Source organism: Xenopus laevis, chromosome 3L, assembly GCF_017654675.1.
Source record: "Xenopus laevis strain J_2021 chromosome 3L, Xenopus_laevis_v10.1, whole genome shotgun sequence".
NCBI lineage: Eukaryota > Metazoa > Chordata > Amphibia > Anura > Pipidae > Xenopus > Xenopus laevis.
Genome location: NC_054375.1, coordinates 122,409,781 through 122,431,319, shown reverse-complemented (window position 1 = coordinate 122,431,319; position 21,539 = coordinate 122,409,781). Strand labels below are relative to the sequence as shown.

The following is a 21,539-nucleotide window of genomic DNA, read 5'->3' as shown; positions in this document are numbered from 1 at the left end:
GCACAATCTGAGACCAACAACACAGGGCAAATTTACTTATGGTCGAACATCGAGGGTTAATTAACCATCGATATTCGACTGCTGAATTGAAATCCTTCGACTTCGAATATCGAAGTCGAAGGATTTACCGCAAATAGTTCGATCGAACGAAAAATCGATTCGAAGGATTTTAATCCATCGATCAAACGATTTTTCTTCAACCTAAAAATTGTTCCAAAGCCTATGGGGACCTTCCTCATAGGCTAACATTGACTTCGGTAGGTTTTAGGTGGCGAACTAGGGGGTCGAAGTTTTTTTTTTAAAGAAACAGTACTTTGACTATCGAATTTTCGAATAGTCGAACGATTTTTAGTTCAAACCTCCGATTCGAAGTCGTAGTCGATGGTCGAAGTAGCCAAAAAACCATTCGAAATTCTAAGTTTTTTTTTTTATTCTATTCCTTCACTCGAACTAAGTAAATGGGCCCCCACATATTATTCAGAATTGCCTACAAAATTAGGCTTTTTCCATTTATCCTGTTTTCTTTGCCACCAATATGGATATATGCAACTTAGTTACCATCAAGTACAAGCTACTATGTTTGTTTTTTTTTTTTAATTCCAGAGGAGATCCTTTTTAAAAATTAGACTTGTTTGATTAAATTGGACTATATGGGAGATGGCCTTGCCTTAATTTGTAGCTTTAAGGATAATGGATTTTTGGATAATGGATACCATACCTGTATCACAAAAATTTTACATAGAGTTAAAATATATTTTAAATCTGAAAGGTTTATGTCCCCTTTAAGGCCGCTTCACATATTTTTGGAGCATTAAATGTCAGTGGAATGCACTGCACCAAATTTCAGTCTGAATGTGTTCTTACTGCTGGGTCACACAACGATACACTCAATTTAATGCTAGACTGGGAATGAACTCTCCAGAAGCCATAAACGTGGCTCGTATTTTACAGATGAACAAACCTAATGTCTAAGGTGAGACATAAGGATCAAATACTTTATAATCTTTTTGTTTCTGGTTGATATGGTAGTATTGCAGAAAGCAAGGTGGCACCTGGGGGGGGGGAAAATTTTTGTTACTATACACAACATCTATATGCATTGGTTTTTCTTTCAAATTGTGACTTGTTTGTTAAATTGACCTTAGTTTCATTTCTCTTTCTCCCCTTGTAAACCTGCTACAGTACGTTCTTGTTTTCCATTTCCAATTTTCTATATTTTGGTTTAACATTGCTTTTGTCCCCCTTTTTAATCCTCTTCTGATCTCACCTTGCCTGGTCTTGTTACTTGTAGAGGTCATAGCCAAAGCAAGACCTGAACAATATGCGTCTATATGTACCTGCATGTAACTAGTTGTGGAACAATGTATTAATGGTAGAGGGCCATTTATACACAACATTATATTTCCCTGCAGAAGTGTTTTCATGTGTGCACATTTAAGGATGGTTAAAGGATTTTTTTTTAATGTTCATTATATAAAAAGTCACTTATATATTCCATATATGTTCTGATAAGTAGAACAACATACTTGTTTAGACCTTACTTTAACAAGCTAGCCTTATTCCTAAAACAATTTATTGAATTAATCTCTTCTTTCTTAGCCTTCTGTAGAAAAAGTAAATTTCTGGCTTCGCACATAATCTGAATTATAATTTGGCCCGGTCATCAGAGTCAGATGCGTCCCTGTGATGGTCTGCCAGTAACCCCGAAACATAAAAGGGCTGCATATACATTTAAATATGTATCCCAGAACTAAAAATAGTATGTTTGCTTCAGAAGTGCTAATAAAATGTATATGATCGTTGCTGTTAACAGTGGAGGCTCCCATACAGGGCCCTACATACAAATACCCTTTAATTGTTTTAATATTTTAACATAATATTCACAATAATTTTATCATGTGGGAACAATCAAACACATCTGGCCCACAGCTTAATAATAATACTGTTGTTGGTGAAGCCAATGCCCAGATTCCCTTTGGCTTTCTAGATTCTTAACAATAAAAAAATAAACATTATTGGCTTGTTGCTTAATTTTTTTTTATTTTTTTTTTAAGGAATCCGCATGCTTGACGGTGATGTAACAGATGTTGTAGAGGCAAAGTCTCTGGGCGTCCGACCAGACTACATTGACATTTATAGTTCAAGCTGGGGCCCTGACGATGATGGAAAGACTGTGGATGGCCCTGGACCGCTGGCCAGAAAAGCTTTTGAGGATGGCATTAAGAAGGTAACAGAATTCTGCATCTTTAACACTTCCTCTGCATGAATTCAACTTCATTTAACCCTTGTTGATGGTACCATCTTCCTTATGTGTGAGTCATGTATTCAGTAATATGACCAATTGTTTTAGAACAGCACCAAACTGAAAGTCTTCTTATTTAAAAAGCCTTTATTTCAGCTAAGCGCATCACAGCAACGTTTCAGGCCATGCAGCCTTTTATCAAGCTTTTATCAATGCTTGATAAAAGGCTGCATGGCCTGAAACGTTGTTGTGATGCCCTTAGCTGAAATAAAGGCTTTTTAAATAAGAAGACTTTCAGTTTGGTGCTGTTCTACAAAAAATTGCCTTTGTGATATCCGTGGTAAGTGGCCACTGAGGAACGTGCACCAATTCTCCAAAGGAGAGAAAATTGATGTGCTGACTGCTTTACCAAAATTCAGTCATATGATCTACTAATACCGTATAAGAGTAATTACCAGAGGAGTACAAACTGACAATGTAAAGCATTTAAATATTTGCATAAAAGAAGACGTTAAATACATGACCTTTACGTTGCTTTACTTAAAGCACTTTCACCGCCTACTGTTATGATATCATGTTCTGCTTAAGTCAAAACCAAGAAAATATTCAAAATTATCCATTGCAAGGTCTGTTTTTCTTGTAGAAAAGGTTTGTTTAATTTGTTCTTTGCCACAGAGATATTCTGATGTAATATAACCTATTTTCCATTACATGCATCCATATGGTTGGGGTGTGAATACAGCTGACACATTTGTCACATGCTGCAATGTGATAAGGCATGGAGGGAGCTGCCCTCTCCAGTTATGAGTCAAAGTACTGGAGGAACCACTTGAATATTCCCAAGCCGTCCATTCTCAAAGGAAAACAAACAGATGCAGCTGTGAAAGGCTGGTATTCTTCCAGAGCTGTCAGTGATGTCCTGGCCTGGAGCCACAAGGCATTGACTTTCCTACTCCTTCCCCTCCTTTTGCTCTTATTCTTGGGGACATTAAAATTAAAACTTTGGGATGGCTTGGGGGATAAAAACGAAAGTTCTTTGATTGGCTAAAGCCGAATACAGCGTGAGTTACATGTGTAAAGTGCTCCTTGCATGTTATCGCTCTTTTGGTTTATTATAAAATGTCGTCAATGCATTAGCAAGCGTTTTGTCTCCTCTGCATTTCTGTCAAAGTAGAGTTTCCAACATGTCTTCTATCTGTCTGGCATCAAATTATTTTGTAAGCAAACGGTTTGATGGATTCCCTTCAGCACATTGAAAGGGGTGGGTCACCTTTTTGTCGCCTTTTAGTATGTAATAGAATGACAAATTCTAAGCAGCCTTTCAATTGGTCTTCATTATTTATTCTTTATAGTTTTTGAATAATTTGCCTTCTTCTGACTCTTACTTGCTTTCAAATGGGGGTCACTGACCCCATCTAAAACAAATGCTCTGTCAGGCTACAAATGTATTGTCATTGCTACTTTTTATTACTCATCTACCCATGCTTGCCCTCTCCTATTCATATTCCAGTCTCTTATTTCAATCAATGCATGCTTGCTAGGGTATTGTGGACCCTAGCAACCAGATTATGGAAATTGGAGAGTTCCCAAATAAAAAGCTAAACTCAGAAACCACAGATAAAAAATTAAAAGCAATTGCAAATTGTCTCAGAATTTCACTCTACATCACCTTAAGAGTCACTAAACTACTTGTATGTATGTAAGAAAATAACAAAACTGTTAGATGTGTAAAACAGTTAGTGCCTTTATAGACTTTAAAGGAGAACTAAACCCTAAAAGTAAATGGTTTAAAATGCCATATTTTATATAATAAACTTGTTGCACCAGACTAAAGTTTCAGATTATCAATAGCGGCAAAGATCCAGGACTTCAACCTTGTCACAGGGGGTCACCATCTTGTAAAGTGTCTAATCTGAGCGCTGTTGAGAAGCTGAGTTTAGGGGTATTAGCAAATTAGTCATCAGAAAATGAGGTTGTCCTGTAATATAAGTTGATGCTACATGGCTGATTATTAAATTCTGATGCTAATTGCACTGGCTTCTGTGTTGCCATGTAGTAATTATCTGTATTAATTACTAATCAGCCTTATATTGTGACTTTTATATTCTTTGTGTATTGTATAAGCTCAGTAAGTGACAGCAGCACAGAGCATGTGCAGTGAATCAGCAGAAAAGACGATGGGGAGCTACTGTGGCATCTTTGGAGACACAAATCTTCCTCGTTAAAGGGTTGTGGTTGCCTTGGGCTGGTACAAAAACCCAAAACATAATGTTCAACATTTCTATCTACTTCTTTGTTAGGCTTTAGTTCTTCTTTAAAGATGGCAATGGGTTATGAAGGTTGCTACCATACCTGGACAAGGATAAGAGGGGTCTTATGGTCCTTCTTGTTCCCCATATGGGACTAGCATTGTTTCATTATTTCTCAGAATGTATATGTACCAATACTGCTTTCTGAAATTTGCTCTCACCACCCACTTTTTACAAGGATCACTACATAGTGGTACTACATTCAGTTTTGTAGTGACTGTTCTGTAAAAAGCACCAAAGTTAGCAGAGTCCAAGAGCTGGTTGCGGATGGCTACTGCACTAATACTCATGTGTCCCCTGTTTGTAAATAACCTTATGTGTGCATAGTGTAGTAACATGAGCTAAAACATGCGTCAGTCTGGTAAGCTTTACCAGCCAATAAGCAGGTACGGTAGCTACTAATGCACGTAGCCTCCCATTATAAATAAATTAACTGCACCAGTTCTTGCAGATTTATTTGTTTTGTGTAAAATCTCCATAAATCTTACCATGGGAAGAAAACTAAGATGACTAAAGTCTAAGCATTTGCCAGTATAACTATGCTAATTTTCTTCTGTATTTTGTGCCTTACAGGGCAGAAAAGGATTGGGCTCCATCTTTGTTTGGGCATCTGGCAATGGTGGTAGAGAAGGAGATTACTGTTCCTGCGATGGATATACCAACAGCATATATACTATTTCCATTAGTAGTACAACAGAAAATGGGTATAAACCCTGGTACTTGGAGGAATGTGCATCTACCCTAGCAACAACTTACAGCAGTGGAGCATTCTACGAGAGGAAAATTGTAAGTTATATTATGGTGGTGCATTACGGATTTCCTCTTATATAAGTACTGCGATGAGTTTAGAAATCTATTCAGAAGGTGGAGTTATATGAAGGTAACTTGTAGTTTACAGTTTAATTTTGTACATGATTTGCAGCAGAGGCAAATGTTCCCTTCTTACAATCTGCAATTGTTCTGTGGCTTTAAGTCTTAAGGTAGTAATACATAATTACCTAGTTCCTTGTCTTTTTCCTAACCCCTTTTTTTCTGTTTTTACTTCTTCCTCCTTAATCAACATATTCATATTTTCTACTCCCTCTGTGTTGTGATCAATCAAAATAGCTTGACAATAGCATTGCATTAATCCTGTTGCTTTTATTTTTATATACAGGTATGGGATCTGTTATCTGGAACCAATTATCCAGAAAACTCAGAATTACAGAAAGGCTGTCTCCTGTAGACATTTTATCAAAATCCAAATTTTTTAATAAAAATTTCTCTGTAATCAAACAGCACCTTGTATTTCATCCAAACTAGGATATAATTAATCCTTATTGGAATTAAAACCAGCCTATTGGGTTTATTTAATATTTACGTGATTATTTTTTTTCTAGTATAGATAAGGTATGAAGATCCATATCATGGAAAGATCCAGAGCCTTCTGGGTAACAGGTCTCATACGTGTGTGTGTGTGTGTGTGTGTGCCGATATACTCACATGCCTGCAGATTGCATAATTGTAAGGCCAATTCCCCATTGTTCATGGCCAGTATTTATAATGCTGGTGATATGTAATAATGCATTTATGATTAACATGGAGGTTTTGTAGTTCTGCCTATTGCATGACTGAAATATTAAAAAGGAGAAAAGTTTCACTGTTCAAAATCCCACTGTGATAATAAGCATAAATCAGGGCAGTTCCTAATGTAGCATTATCCAACAAAGAATAAACCTTTACCTATTTTATTTATTTTCGTCTCACTGTTTCAGAAACCTCCCATCTATCCCCTACAGTCTGCTAAGCCCAAACAATAGATCTAGCATCCAATTACTAAACCTCCTATTTCTGGAGCCTATTTTCACAGCATTGCTTGAGAACGTCATTTAAATACTAAACCTCTACTTCCCCTGACTCTCTGCCTCACTAATTGACTGAAAGGATGCTTAATGCTTGTGCTAATTAATGTACCTGATATTTTAGGATCAAGCAATGGCACAGCATGAGATCTATTTATGTGTAAAGATAAATTGCCCAAAATGTTTTGTCCTTAAATGTGTAGCATACACTTCAGAGCTAATAAAATTAAAGCATTCAGCCATTTAATACTTTCTTCAATACTGCAGGCTTTTCACATTTGGATAATGGTTTTGTGAATGTTGAATTTACAAGTGTGGCTGGAAATATTGGTTACAGAACTTTGTTACTCAGAACTACAAATTTAACCTATTTTAACAAATATTTGGTATTGCACCCTTTGCAAAGCATAAGCTGAAAGCAAGCACTTCCTATAGCCATGAATGACAGTGTAATGACAGTTTGGACTACTCTTCATTTGCAAACTGCTCCAGTTCTCAAGATTAGACCGATTCCTTCTATCAATTGTTGCTTACAGGTCTTTCCACAATGGTTCAATGGGATTTAGATCTGGACCCATTACTGGTCACTTTAGGAGATTTCATGTTTTTAACCATTCCTGGGTGATTTTTGAAGTGTGCTTCTGGCCATTGTCCTGCTATAAGACCCAAAGGATGAACCAACTTTCACTTTTTGATAAGTATGTCTCTAAGGCTAGTATCACACATTCACATTATCATACAAGGGGTTCTGGGCCCACCAGGGTTGCCAGGTCAGGACCCCCAACAGCATCAAATGGGCCATTAGGGGAGGTCACGGAGCAGTGCAGGGAGTGGGTCTGGGTTGATGGGGCCCAAGGGGTTTTTCCCCAGTGTCCTGCAAACCCAGTTCGACCCTGTGCATTTGTTATGCTGGCGGAGCAAATACGAATTTTGTCCCATCTTAAGAATGCACTGATGTAAAAATGCTTTGCCACCCAGCAGTAATTCCAGGGTCCCACACAACATTGTGTGAATAGGTGCAAAAGCCCCAGAAGTGACTCGATCCCAGTCTAGATTTGCCACCATGTAAAATTGTGTTAATTTCAGCGTTCAGCTGCGACAGGTACATCTCCCAGCACATGCACAGTTTTTATGCTGAAATTCTGGGGGGGGGAAACTGCATCAAAAGTGAAAACCTGGCGAGTTGTCTGAAATTGCACCTGCAGTCAGAAATTACCTTTTTTAATTTGTCTTGTGTCTTAAACTATGCATTAATGGTACCTAAAGGTCACTTTGCTAAGAAAAGTAGTTGTTTATAATATTCTCCGTTCTGTAAATGATGTCCGCCATTGTTATGTCCACTTACAAAAAGTGAAGAAAAGCATTATTCCATTAATCGTGTCAATCCATAAAAACTACATTGGGATTGGTTGTTATGAATTTGAATTACTAAACATTAATGGTACTTTACTCTTATTAGGCCTTATTACTTGTATTGCTGATCAGTGTACACAATAGGATAAAGTAGCCTCATGAGCTAAATCCATGCAGCATACAAATCTCTTTACATGTATGTGATCTGTTACCTAGAATGTTTGGGACCTGGAGTTTTTTCCGTAATTTAAATCCCCATAATTTAAGTTTACTAAAAAACATTTAAACATTAAATAAACCCTATTGGATTATTTTGCCAACAATATTGATTCATGCATCTTAGTTAGGGTCAAATACAAGGTACTGTTGTATTGCACAGAAAAAGGAAATAATTAAAAAACAATTTAATTATTTGCTTAAAATTGTCCCTGTGGGAGATGGCCTTCCCATAACTCGGATATTGGGTATCCAGATAAGCCATAGTTGTACTGTTAAAAAGTACATACTAATTTTTTATTATAACAAAACTACGTAGCCCTATTTAAGAGCTTGAAACCTCATTAAAAAGGAATAGTAATCCATCGGAAATAAACTGGAACGTTAATGGTTGTCATTTTACTGAAGCCAAATGATTGGGGTTTCTGCTAAGAAGGATTCTATGTACTTTGGAATGGCAAGTGGAAAGGATGCAAAAGTCTTTGATAGCAGTTGCGATTCTTGATATTCTGATTCTGGTTTATAAACTGTAGCATTCACTATTTGCAGGTCACCACGGACCTCAGACAGGGCTGTACAGACGACCACACTGGCACTTCTGTTTCAGCACCCATGGTAGCTGGTGTCATTGCTTTAGCACTGGAAGCCAAGTGAGTTAAAATATTTTGCTGGATTATTTGAGTCTAAGGCTTGTTTAGGCACCAAGGTGAGATTCTGTCAAGAGCCAATTTGCCTGCAGGTAAATCTTAAAAGGTATCTGGCCATCAACAAATATATTTTGTATAACTCCGCCCAATCCTAATACATAGTGTGCATTTTTCCCTATTCCTCTACAGCAGCATTAAAGGAACAATAACACCAAAAAAATTGTGTTTTAAAGTACTTTTGGCAAGCACAAGTAAAACTGAGTTTGGTTCAGATACAATATTTTTTTTTATAAACAAGCTGCTGTGTAGCCATGTGGGCAGCCATTCAAAGCTGGAAAATGAGAAAGGGCACCAGATATACAGTAGATAGCATAAAAGCCCTGTAGTATACAATGGGATTCTTCAGAACTTATCTGTATCTACTGTGTCCCCTTTGCTTGAATGGCTGCCCCCATGGCGGCAAAGCAGCTTGTTTATATAAACTATAGTAGAGTTTCTGTAGCAAATACACCAGTTTTAACAATGCAGGGCAACACTGCATTGTTTGCATTTTTTGGTGTTACTGTTCCTTTAATATTATAGTTCTATTAAAGACTCTTGTACTTGAGCTGACTTCACCCATTGCTTGCTAAAGTCCAGTTTCCTGTGTCTGTAGCATGGAGTGTGAACAGTGCTCAATCTTGTAGTGCATTATATTAAAACACCATTGCAGTGCACCACAGCCCCCCTCCAAACTGCTTAGTTTTAGACTTGAAAATACTTGTCTTTGGACAGCAGTCTTTTTGGGCACTTCTCTGAAAAAAAAATATGCCTGCATGTACTCTTTCAGTGGTTTTATCTCCTCTTTCTCAGCCCAATGCTCAACTGGCGGGATGTTCAGCATTTGCTTGTGAAAACCTCACGCTCTGTCCATCTCCGTGCCCCTGACTGGAGAACAAATGGAGCTGGGCGCAAAGGTCAGAAAATAATGTGGTGTATGTATATAAGTAAAATATATAAAAGAAAAAACATTCAGATAAGGCCAATCAGACCATATAGCAGCTTCCATATACTGGCCACATACCTGTGCATGCCAGACACCTGCAGCGGGTGGGGTACCCGCGGGTTACCCACAAAAAAAGCGGGTACCCTGCGGAACAAGGGTAGACTTTTCAGGTGCGGGTATAGATGCGGGTCTCTTCCTGCTGCAGCTTTCCCTCCACTCGCCCCCGCCCTCCCATTTGACTTCAGGTACAGCTCTCTTACATCACACAGCGCACTTCTGTCCCACGTTTGATGATGGGACATCACTTCCAGTTTTATGGTGGTCGGCAGGTTGGGGGTCGGGTTGCGGATAAGGCAGTTGCAAGTCCTGGTCGGGTAGCTGTTCAAATTGAGTAAATATGCGGGTCATGGTTCTGGCTGTGGGTTCGGGACAGGTCCGGGTCTTATAAATTGGTTCCACGCAAGACTCTACCAGACACATCAGTGTGGTTTGAGAACACTGCTTTCCAATGATCTATTTCAAACAGGTCACACAATTTCAAAGTAATAAAATGTAGCTGTAGGTTATTTTTTTTTTCTTTTAGTTTGTAAGTTTTATTTTGTCAGAAGGTTTCAGGCAGTTCCCATTCAAGTAAATAGCTGCCCTTAACAGCTGGCAAGGCTGAAAAGCCCCCATTTGTGCCATCAGCCTTAATGCCCTTCACTCTATGGGGCAAATTCACTAAGCCGCGAAGCGCCGAACGCTAGTGTTAATTCGCTAGCATTTGGCATTTTCGCTACTGCGCAAATTCACTAACGAACGCTGGCGTAGTTTCGCTAGTGTTACTTCGCAACCTTACGCCAGGCGAATTTTCGCTAGCGACGAAACTACGCAAATTCACTAACTTGCGCAGTGTACTGAACGCTACCTTTTACGCTAGACTTCCTTCGCCACCTCAGACCTGGCGAAGCGCAATAGAGTAGATAGGGATTGTTTAAAAAAAAAAGTAAATTTTTTTTTTAAGTCGCAAAAAACGCTGGCGTGTTTTCTACATGATGGCTGATAGGCTGAAAAAGATCGAAAAAATTTTGGGGCTCCCCTTCCTCCCCCCTACATTTCCTGACTCATGGCAACTTACCTAGACAGTGGGAACATGTGTAAAAATTTTCATTTGCTGATTTGAAGGTTTTCTAGGCATTTGTAGTGCAGATACGTGTTCCTCCATTGAAATTTGAATTTCGCGCCGTATGCAAATTAGCCTTCGCTAGCGTAACTTCGCTTTATATAGCGAATCAACGCTAGCGCAACTCCGCAACCTTATGCCACCCCTGTGTGCAACTTCGGATTTTAGTGAATTTGCCCCTATAACTCCTCCTAACCCACCACACACTGATCAATTCTAATTGGATTCTTTCAAGAATTGTTTAACCTGTGGCACCGCCACCAGTGTGTAAATTTGATACAAAGCCAGTGGTGTTAAATTTGAACCTGTGATTTCCCAACTGCAACCTCTAGCACCTGTTGAACTATATCTCGGCACACTTTCACAGTACACGTGTAGTTCAACTAATCTGTGCTTTCATGCAGGTTTGGTGACCAACCTGGCTGTGTTGTGCACTGTGTTAGGGCTGTGGGATTTCGGACAACGATAAGGTGCAGGCAATGTGTTGTCATAAGCTATGTGACTGAAGAAACATACATTTCATATTAATAGCTTGAAATGATGTACTGTATTTTTCAACTGATCATGGAGCCATCAGAGCTTTGCTCAGCAGTGTCCCCCAGCAAATTTTGGCTATGGCCACAATTGAAGCCACAGGAACATTATTCCTGAGAGCCCCTGATCTGTAATGCTTTCCATCATAAAAATAAAATGCCATGGACATGATGCATATTTTCACTGTAAGAAGAATACATTTACATAAAGTGCATCATTTAATGTTTCTTTTGTCCCTGGGCTTCAGCTGATTAAACATAAGCATTTCCGGAGCACAGTGTGTGGCCTTGGAACAGGTCAAGTGCTGATGATTTCAACTTTGATTACTTAAAGCTTAGAACACACACATTCCTGGCACTGTTACAGGTGCTCTAGACAATAAACATGGGAGGCTACATTTGGCATTGCAGTGCTAGGCTTACTTTAGTGTGTAGAACTGGATATGCCATTTCTCCTATGTCTGGTATTATTTCCCATCAAACCCAGAGCAAAATATCATTCTCCTCCCAAATGGTTTCATCTAAAGTACTGTACTCATGCCGCCTCCCTTCACATGAATGAAAAAATGCCTGATGTAAACATGAATCTGTGTACTTCAGTTCTCTGTGTGATCATATATAAATCTTTCCAGAATTGTCAGCTCTCTATTTTTTGCAGTCAGCCATCTGTATGGCTTTGGTTTGGTTGATGCCGATGCTATGGTGGTGGAAGCCAAAAGGTGGAGAACAGTCCCTCCTCAACATGTCTGTATAGGCGCGTCTGACAGGCGGCCCAGGTGAGTGAACTGTTTGTATACAAAAAATAGAAATTAAGAGGTTAATTGCTCACATGCTAGTTTTATATAGGGTTTACCGCTTAATTTATATTGTTTGACAATGTTGTATACGCTGACCTGAGGAACAGGGTGATTTGACAAATAGGAAAGCTAACCATTGTCATCTGTATTTTATATAAATGTGCGCGAAAATATGTGAAAACAGATTTCCATGAGCTAGTTAAGAAATGGATTGAGTTATCTCCCGTTATGTTTTATTAACTTTTACTATTAAAAGTTCAACTATTAAAGGGGAACTATCATGCTAAATAGACTAGGGTAGGTAACCCTGCTTCATGTGAACTATGAGAAACTAAAACTAAATTTGGAGGGGGTTTATCCTGCCTTTAGGACATCCGAGCAAGAATTAAGGCTAAAGACAGACTATAAGCGGAAAAATACCAACAGAGAAAACATTGATATTGCCCGATGCTGCCCTATGTCTCATAGTGACAGGAATAACCTCTGCCAGTCACTGTACAATTACACCCAGTGTGCAACTTAAAACTGGCACTTAGGGGCATATTTATCAAGGGCATGTATGCATTTATATAAAGCTACGTTTGTATGTATCCGTTAAAAGAACAAACATTGCAATAATAAATAGGAAGTAAAGTTAGACATGAGATGAAGGAGGTCCCTTCCCCATAGAGCTCAGCTTACAGTAAGTGTGTGGGTAATGTACAGACACAAAGGATAAGTGCTGCAGGTTACACCGACACTGCACTATAAGAACCAGAACTAGTCAAATGTTTTGCATGTTTGCCCAAGAGGTCTAAATTTATGGAGGAGCTAGTGGAAAGGTTTAATCTAGGAAATGGCATCAGTAGTGGGTGAAGTGACCAAGCAGTTATTCTGAGAAGAGCAGAGGCGTAGCCAGGAACATATGGAGACATGAGAAGAGATGTAGTGAGGTGCAGAGGAATGAAGGGCTGTGAGGAAGCCATAACAAGGACTGCAGCATGGGAGGGACCTGGACAAAAGGAGAATTCTGGCAGCACTATTAAATACAGACTATAGTGGGGATAGATGGGAGTTAGGCAGGCTAGTTATTAGAAGATTGCAGTAGTCTAGATGGTTCTTCACTGCTGCTTGAGAAAGAAAAGTGCAGATTTTGGCACTATTGCCTAAGTACTACTACAAAATCTGTTTTGACAATGGTGATATGGTCAGAGAAGGAGAGATTACCCCCAGAAAATGTGCCGAGTTGACAGGGTTAATGAGCATGCCATCAGTAGAAATGGTAAAAGGGGAGAAGGACCAGGTCTAGGTGGAAGGGTGATCAGTTTAGTTTTTGTTGGTGTCGATTCATCCAGGTGGAGATTGCATAAGTGTCGTTGATTTCAATGGGTAATGCCACATACAATTTTTAGTACTGGCATTTCTATACAAATGCACAGATACACACAATTGTCGTTTGTGGTTTGATCTCATATTCCTCTGTGCAGGCTCCAAATACCCTAAATGCACCTTTTCTCAGGCAGAGATTCAGATCATTCTTTCAAAATTAGGAGTTTGTTGTATAAAAGCTTGGGGGATGTTATTTATCCATCTTAGTTCCATGGTTGCTGCCTGCTACGTGAGGCCAGCTGATATTTATTATGACCATGGGGGAAGCAGATAGATCTGAGCTTCTGTCAGTGGAGATGTAGAATTTAGCTGCCTAGAGGTTTTCATTTCTTTTTGGAGGGTGTATGTGAAGGGGCAATCAGCTCTAGTTCTGTGGTAATTTCTTATAGGAAATTAATGAAATATTTATATTTTAATGTGGATTATTTTATGACTGAGCTCTATATCTCATTTGAAGTTTAACTGGAAAATAATGAACTTTCATCTCCTTCTCCTGCCATCTTCTGCACCTCATGGCACTTTTCTTTACTGGTGGTTTTCTAAACCGAATTTAAAACCATCTGCATTATTGCTTCATTTTACATCTGGAGTGTTCAACAGTTACAGTTCTGTAGGTTTAGGGATTGGTGAGATAGGCTCTTATGAAAGCTGTGCATGTCTCATTGCTTTGTGTGCACCTCTGTTATACTGTATAGAATTTTATGGCAACATGTCAGGTACTGTAGAAAATTATTGTATTTTATTCGTTATTGTAAGATTGTGTTCATTAGGTGATTCATTTTCCAGTGCCAAACATAGGGGCAGTTAATGCATTTTGAACTGGGGGATTTCTCGTGGATTTCCAGTTGTTTGAATGTTATCCCAACTATCAGCACTAACCTATTTATCCTGACCATAAGGAAATTGTTTTATAACAAGTGGCACAGTCATGGCTGAGCAGCAAATCAGTTCTTTCCTATAGGATTGCAGTGCTGATCAATTGCTTGAATATGCATGCAAAGTCATTTTCTAATCCTGCATACAGAGAAGCAGCTCTATGAAATAGATAGCAATGTATATTCTGGCCTAGCAGCGAAGAATATGCAGTCATGTCATACGTAGATTTTTTTTTTTTTAATTTTTTTATTTTATTTAAAGGTTCTGACTTATTGCTAAATGCACTGGTCACCAAACATCTGGGAGTGCAGAGTTTTGCCTCATTTCTGGAAGAATTTAGAGTGCTTCTTTACAATCTTTAATGTATAACTTTCCCGACTGTTTTATGGTCCTACTTCTTTTTCACACTTTTTCTCTGCCATGTAAATCAGTCTTATTGTGTATATTATGTGCATAGCTAAATGTAATACAGGCTTACACTGGAATCAACACATTAGATCAGGAAAGGTTGAGGAGCTCACAGATAAAACAAGGATCAAATATTAAAAAAAAAACAAAAAAAAAAAACATTTAAAAACAGATGTGAGAATTACAGTACATTGTAGTAAAATGACCATTCTCTATTGGTTAAATGTTTTCTCACAACAACATCAGAAATGTTTAAAAGAGTAGGATTGATTGCCATATACAGAGTTTCACTGCTCAAAACTTCATATAGAGATGCACTAGCCTTGCTATGTAAGAAAACTGTGCTCATCAATATAGTGATGAAAATAAACAATTCTGTAACTTTCTGGCATTCTTCTAGTCTAATCTCTAAATTTACTATTGTCCGTTTTTATGCTTCGTTCCCAGAATGTTATCCTATGCTCTCATAATTTTCACAACATCTATGGAGGTACACCCAGCAGGACATACAGTACGGGGGGTATTTATCAAGGGTTAAAACCCTCGAAATTCAACCATCGAATTGAAATCCCTCGACTTCGAATATCGAAGTCGAGGGATTTTTAGCATATTTGATCGATCGACCGATTCGACCAATTTTTATCGATTGATCGAAGGATTTCTATTCGACCAAAAAAAAAAAAAAAAAAAACTTAGAAAAGTACTCTGGAAGGTCCCATAGGCTAACATTGCACTTCGGTAGCTTTAATTTGGCGAAGTATGAAGTCTAAGTTCGATTATCGAATAGTCAAACGATTTTTACTTCGAATCGTTCAAATCGAAGTCGAATACAGCCTATTCAATGGTCGAAGAACCCAAAAATTTACTTCGAAATTCGAACTTTTTGAAATTCAAACCATTCACTCGAGCTTAGTAAATCTGACCCTAAATGTTGCTGAATTGTGTGGTGATGGGAATGTCACCATTGTTTTATAATAATAATAATAATAATAGATACAGGGCCAGGTGTGGTTGAAAAGTGGTTAAAAGTTAATTTTATACTTGAAGAAGTAACCCATGGCAAATTACATTTTTGTTTGTTTGGACCAACTTCTTGATCTACTACCTGCTTTAAGTTATGTCCGCCTAAAACCAGAAGTAATGTAATTTGAGGATGGCCTGGACATGAATAAGGTTTTTTTTGTGACCTGCCAACCCACAGCACAACTCATATCTGAATTTACCTACTACTAACCACCCTTTATCTGCAGTTTTTTTTTTTTTAGGTACTCAAATGCGACAGGACTGTATCTTGCACACCAGGCAATTCACAGGGCAGAAAAGCTGATACATATTTAATGTTGTCTTTCTTATTCAAGGTTTATCCGAGCTGACCAGCTGATCCGTACTACCACTCAAACCAACGCTTGTGTAGATAATGCTGGGCACTATGTGACCAATCTAGAACATGTGGTTGTCAGGGTCACCATATCTCATCCACGGAGAGGGGACCTGCAGATCTACCTCATTTCTCCCTCAGGAACAAAGTCACAACTACTGGCTAAAAGGTATTTCCATGTATCCAAGTTGAAGAAATCTAAGATTAGGGCAGTATCCCTCTAGGCGCCTCTCAATTATTTTAGCTCAATTAGGCAGGTAGAACATCAGCTCTATTAAAAGTCTTTTTGCGCCGTAATTTACCTTACCTCGGACCCGCCAGGAACGCTGGGGGCATACCGAGAAGGGATAGTTTAATGATACTAGCGCCGCAATAAATATATATATATGTTTTCACAAGACCCGCCAGGAACGCTGGGGGTGTACGGTGAAAGGACAGGCTTAAGACAATACAGTGATCAGACTGGGTCAATGCCGAGCACGTAACCCTCGAAGACAGATCTTTTGCCACTACATATCTGTCACATAGAGGGGTTGCGGTTACGATGTGGGTGCAATAGTAGCATTGCCCACAGCTATCGGCTCTTTTATATACATCTGCACATACAAGTGTAGTAACCCTTTGGGTACCTAATACCACTGAAGTTGCCTTTAGCTATCATGCACAGGACTTAAAACAGTCTACCCCATGAAGGATGTGCTCTATGTGATCCTGATAGATCAGTGTCGGACTGGCCCACAGGGATACCAGGAAAACTCCCGGTGGGCCCAGGTGTAAGTGGGCCCTTCTGCTTCAAAACATTTGGCCTATTTCATGGCCATTCCCTATTTCTATGAGAACAAAGAGACTAAATAGATTGAATAATATATTATACCATGTAAAGAAAAGAGACTGGCAGAATAGAGGTTGCATGAGGAAAGGAATTATAATAGTGGGCCCCTGATCTAAGGTCTTTTGGTGGGCCCCTGGTCTAAGATTTTTGGGTGGGCCCCTGGTTTCCCAGTCCGACACTGTGATAGATTGAACACGATCGATTATTAGAGCTTTGGGGGTATGAGACTACATGAAGCTTTTGATGGGCTCCTCCTTTTTGTATTTTTAATTGTTTGTGAATTTTTCACCTTGGTCACTTTTAAGTAATTCAATAAAGGTTACGTTTTATGTTTCACTTCCTGTCATGGGATTCACTGAATGACTAATGGGATGGTGCAAATTGTGGGTCATTCTTTTCTGTCCTCTAAACACTAGACCTGCAGATCTACCTCATTTCTCCCTCAGGAACAAAGTCACAACTACTGGCTAAAAGGTATTTCCATGTATCCAAGTTGAAGAAATCTAAGATTAGGGCAGTATCCCTCTGCAAGCAATTGGATGTTTGCATAATGAATGCTAATTAGAACTGATTGGCTCGTATATATTATCTCTTTTTTGGAAAAAGAGAGGGACAAACTGCCTCAGTAACTCATAGCAATCAATAAGTGATTAGCAAAGTGTTGATAAATGAACCCCAATTTCGAGTTATAGAAGCCAGTGTAAAGCAATTGTTGGCAAGGGTTATAATGTCTGCTAACTTTGCTGTGCAGGATTTATTTATTTAATGAATTGTTCAGTGTAATAATGAAACTGGGCAAATAGCTTGTAAAAAATAATAATAATAAAAAAAACCTTTTCAATATAGTTAGCCAAAAATGTGATCTAGAGGCTGGAGTGATTGGATATTGTAATATCCAGAACACAACTTCCTCCTTTCAGCTCTTTACCATTACCAGTCCGTAGCCAATCAGTGACTTAAAGGGGGGCCACTTTGGACATCTGACCTGCATACTAAAGATCAGAAGCAAACTAACTGTTGTGTCCCATGTGGCCCCCCTCAAGTCACTTGCTAACGAAGAGGTTAGAGAGCTGCAAAGGAGGAAGTCGTGCTCTGGATATGGCATTAGATATCCGTTCACTCCAGCCTTTATAGATTATAGAACTATTATAGAAACATTTTTTAATTTCACACAGCCTATTTACACAGTTTTATTTATATACTGAAGTGCTCTTTTAAAAAAATAATATTGTGACTGGTCCCAACAACGTCTATATTTTTGTGCAGACATGTTGTGCTGTGTGCCATTATTTACTTTGAGACAGCAACTAAAGCCCAGAGTAATTATAGCCATGTTTTATATTAGAGCTACCCTGTACAACCTCCACTGAACTTTCTGGACTGCTCTGGGACAGTCCTGTTTTAATGAGCATCACTGTTAATGACTAGCCCCAGTGCCCTACAGTTCCTGGTGGCTTTTAAGTCTGCAGTGAAAACCATAACAGAATGCTTTTATAAAGAAAGCCAGAATATAAAGCCTGAAATTAGACAGCCGTGAATAACCACAAATAACCCAGCCAGGTTCAAGCACATCATTTATTCACTTTTTACAACACTCGTTTTCTTTATTAAACAGTGCAGATAATATATTTTACTGAAGGTATCCCTTCATTAAAGATGGATTTTTCTTGGAAGCAAGTGTTTCTAAATCCATAATCCCCTGAGATAGTAATGCTGCCTGTTACAGAGACTGATCTCCTCATAGCCATGGAAACAAATGCACATAGAGAACTAATAACTGATGTATAACCCCAGCATAACAGATGCCAACCCATTGCATGAACAAGATCGAGCTAGTTAGAACATGTCTACAAATTGGTTTAAAATCACAAAGAAAGGAAAGTGGTGCTTGGTATGGTTGATGGAGATGCACTTTACGCTATGGACACTGAGCCGGGGGCTTTCTCCTCTCACTGTAACGAGACCAGTTTGTTTACTAGATAGTCACATCTGTCTTAAAATCTGATTTGAGTCCCACTGTTATTGTCATGATGGTAGTGTAGATAAATGTTCCACATTGCAAATGTAATCCTTCCCCAAAAAGCCATTTTTAGCTTCAACAGTGTCCAAAGATACTTGTATCACCTTTCTTATTTTGGCTTTTCTTAAATGTGTTAACTTTTTATGGCTGTAAAAATCTATATTATCAAGTATTACCATAGCAACAGCACTCTGTACTAAAGGATAGTTGTATCTTCCTTTATTATATTTGGTCAGAATCCCCAGTTTTAATGCAGTACTGCAGATACTGTCATCATTTATATAAACTATACAAACTGGTTGAACCAGTTTACAGAAAATAATCATTAGCTAGCCATTTTTCCTAGATATTTTGCCAATGGAACTTTTAATCACACACCATTCCATTTGTCTGTAGTAATAGTATGTTTCTATCTGTTTGAACAGATTATTTTATAAACCCATTATCTCAGCAGGCTTTTTTAACAAAGCTGGTGCTTTTGTGGTCTAAACAGTGGCCTGGAAATAACCATGGCCACATCTCCACCACTCTTCCATTTTAATCCACTGATTTGAGCTTAATAAAGTGTATTAGTGCAGTTTGGTTATGTATATTCATATTGAGATTGAATATACTGTACTTGCTCCAATCAACAGCCTAATAAGAGTTTCAGTCATCCTGTACAGCCATCACGATCATGAAAGTAAATAGAAGAATTTAATTATAGCCTTCATCAAATATATAAAAGTCATACTAGTGAGCACTAGTACTAAAATCTGTTCTTTTTATTTTTTCAAACGTAATAAACGCAAGTGCTATGAAACTGTGCATGCTGTGTTTGAAAAAGCAAAAAATGCTTAACACAACGGCCAATATTTATGGCCCCAAAATGAAAAAGGTTTAATGTAGACCATGGGTACTCAAACCTGTCATTCTGCGCCACCTGCATTGTATATTTCGTAGATAAATAATGGATGGATCTAGGACTGATCCAATTGTGTTGTTGAATAAGAATTGTTGCATGAGGAAAGGGCTTGAAACATTTATTAACTAGATAATGCAATTTGCTTGACACATTGAGCCTGCAGTGAATGTCTAGTGTATATTACAGAACGTTTGATTCTTCAAATGAAGGCTTCAAAAACTGGGAGTTCATGACTGTGCATTGTTGGGGTGAAAAGGCAGAAGGGGAATGGACTTTGGAAATTCATGATTCATCATCGCAGCTGCGCAATCCAGAAATACAAGGTAATTAGTATTATCACATAAAGCAATGCTTTACAATACATGGGTGTACCCATTGAACTTACAGATTTACATACAAAGCGTCTAATAACAGATACAAGAGGTAAAGTGGGTCCTGCCTTGAGATGCAAGGTGTGGGGGAGGGAATGATCAGGAGTCATCAAAGTGAGAGATGTGGCTTTGCATTTAGCAGCATGTAGTGCATGTTGAAGCTTCATATGAGGCTTAGATGTACATGTATGTGTGACTCCAACTTAATGTGACTGAAGGAGCTGCAGTGGGGCTTTTTACTATTGAGTGCTATTCTCATATCTACAATGGAGCTGTTAACTTGTTTCATTCCAATTGTTCTGTTGACAGGCTGATGGGGGGGGGGGTGAGGGGGCATGATATCACTTCAACTTGCAATGCAGCAGTAAGGAGTGACTGAATTATATCAGAGCACAAGTCACATGACTGGCGGCAGGTGGGAAACTGACAACATGTCTAGCCCCATGTCAGACTTCAAAATTGAAAAAAAAAAAGTTTTCCCACGAAGCAACCATTTCCTATACCTACCCTATTGCTATAATATACATTGCCAAACTGATCTTGTTATATATAGATACCTGGTAAGGACATTGAGTCACTGGCCATACACCTTAGCATGCTTTTATATTGACCTTTTGGAAAATGACATTTCAGACTAACTTAAGTGTCACAGGTAAAGTAACTTAATCAGACAACCGCTTGTATTCTAAATACATGGCACATTTTTCTCTTGCCCAATTTTAATATATCTGTCTTCATAAAATATAGGATATAACCTATGTTTGATTCCCTGCCCTCAATTAGAATGTGGAGGTAGGAGCATAGTGTTGTGTGCACAGAACATTCTTTATCTGCATATGTGTATTATTAAATAACTGGAAGCTGCGTATTGCATTCCTTGGCAGAAGATTTAATTTGGCCTTCATGAAATCCACCCTTAGTTGTCATCAGTATATTGAACTGTTTTATAGTCAAAGAATTCTTTGTGCAGACAAAATGCTTGTATCGGTTTAGTTCTCTTTAACCTGACAGTGCTTTATGATCCCTTGTAATATCTTCTTTTAGATCTTGAAAGTATCACAAAAATGTTGCCTTGTGGTCGATTTTAACTTTTTATCCTTTGCTCTTTTATCTTGGTTGGTTTAGTGGAAAGCAAACCACAAACTATCCATATCCCCTCAATAATAACATATTCATTAATATGTCACTTTCACATTGACACATCTATAGATAGGTTCATCAAATAAATGGGTGTAAGGTGAGACGTTGATGCAGTGGCATAACTAGATATTACTGGGCCCCAATGCAAATTATTTTT

The 21,539-nt window shown here is 38.5% G+C and overlaps 1 protein-coding gene across 1 annotated transcript in view; it reads left to right on the top strand.

Moving 5' to 3' along the window:
- Window positions 1-21,539, top strand: part of pcsk6.L (proprotein convertase subtilisin/kexin type 6 L homeolog) — a gene marked incomplete at both ends in the record, with an annotated part of 85,480 nt that overhangs the window by 42,119 nt on the left and 21,822 nt on the right. Inside the window, 7 exon segments of the mRNA NM_001092998.1 lie at window positions 2,055-2,227; window positions 5,125-5,337; window positions 8,511-8,611; window positions 9,461-9,564; window positions 11,947-12,064; window positions 16,096-16,284; window positions 20,058-20,194. Coding sequence (NP_001086467.1) covers window positions 2,055-2,227; window positions 5,125-5,337; window positions 8,511-8,611; window positions 9,461-9,564; window positions 11,947-12,064; window positions 16,096-16,284; window positions 20,058-20,194 — 1,035 coding nt within the window.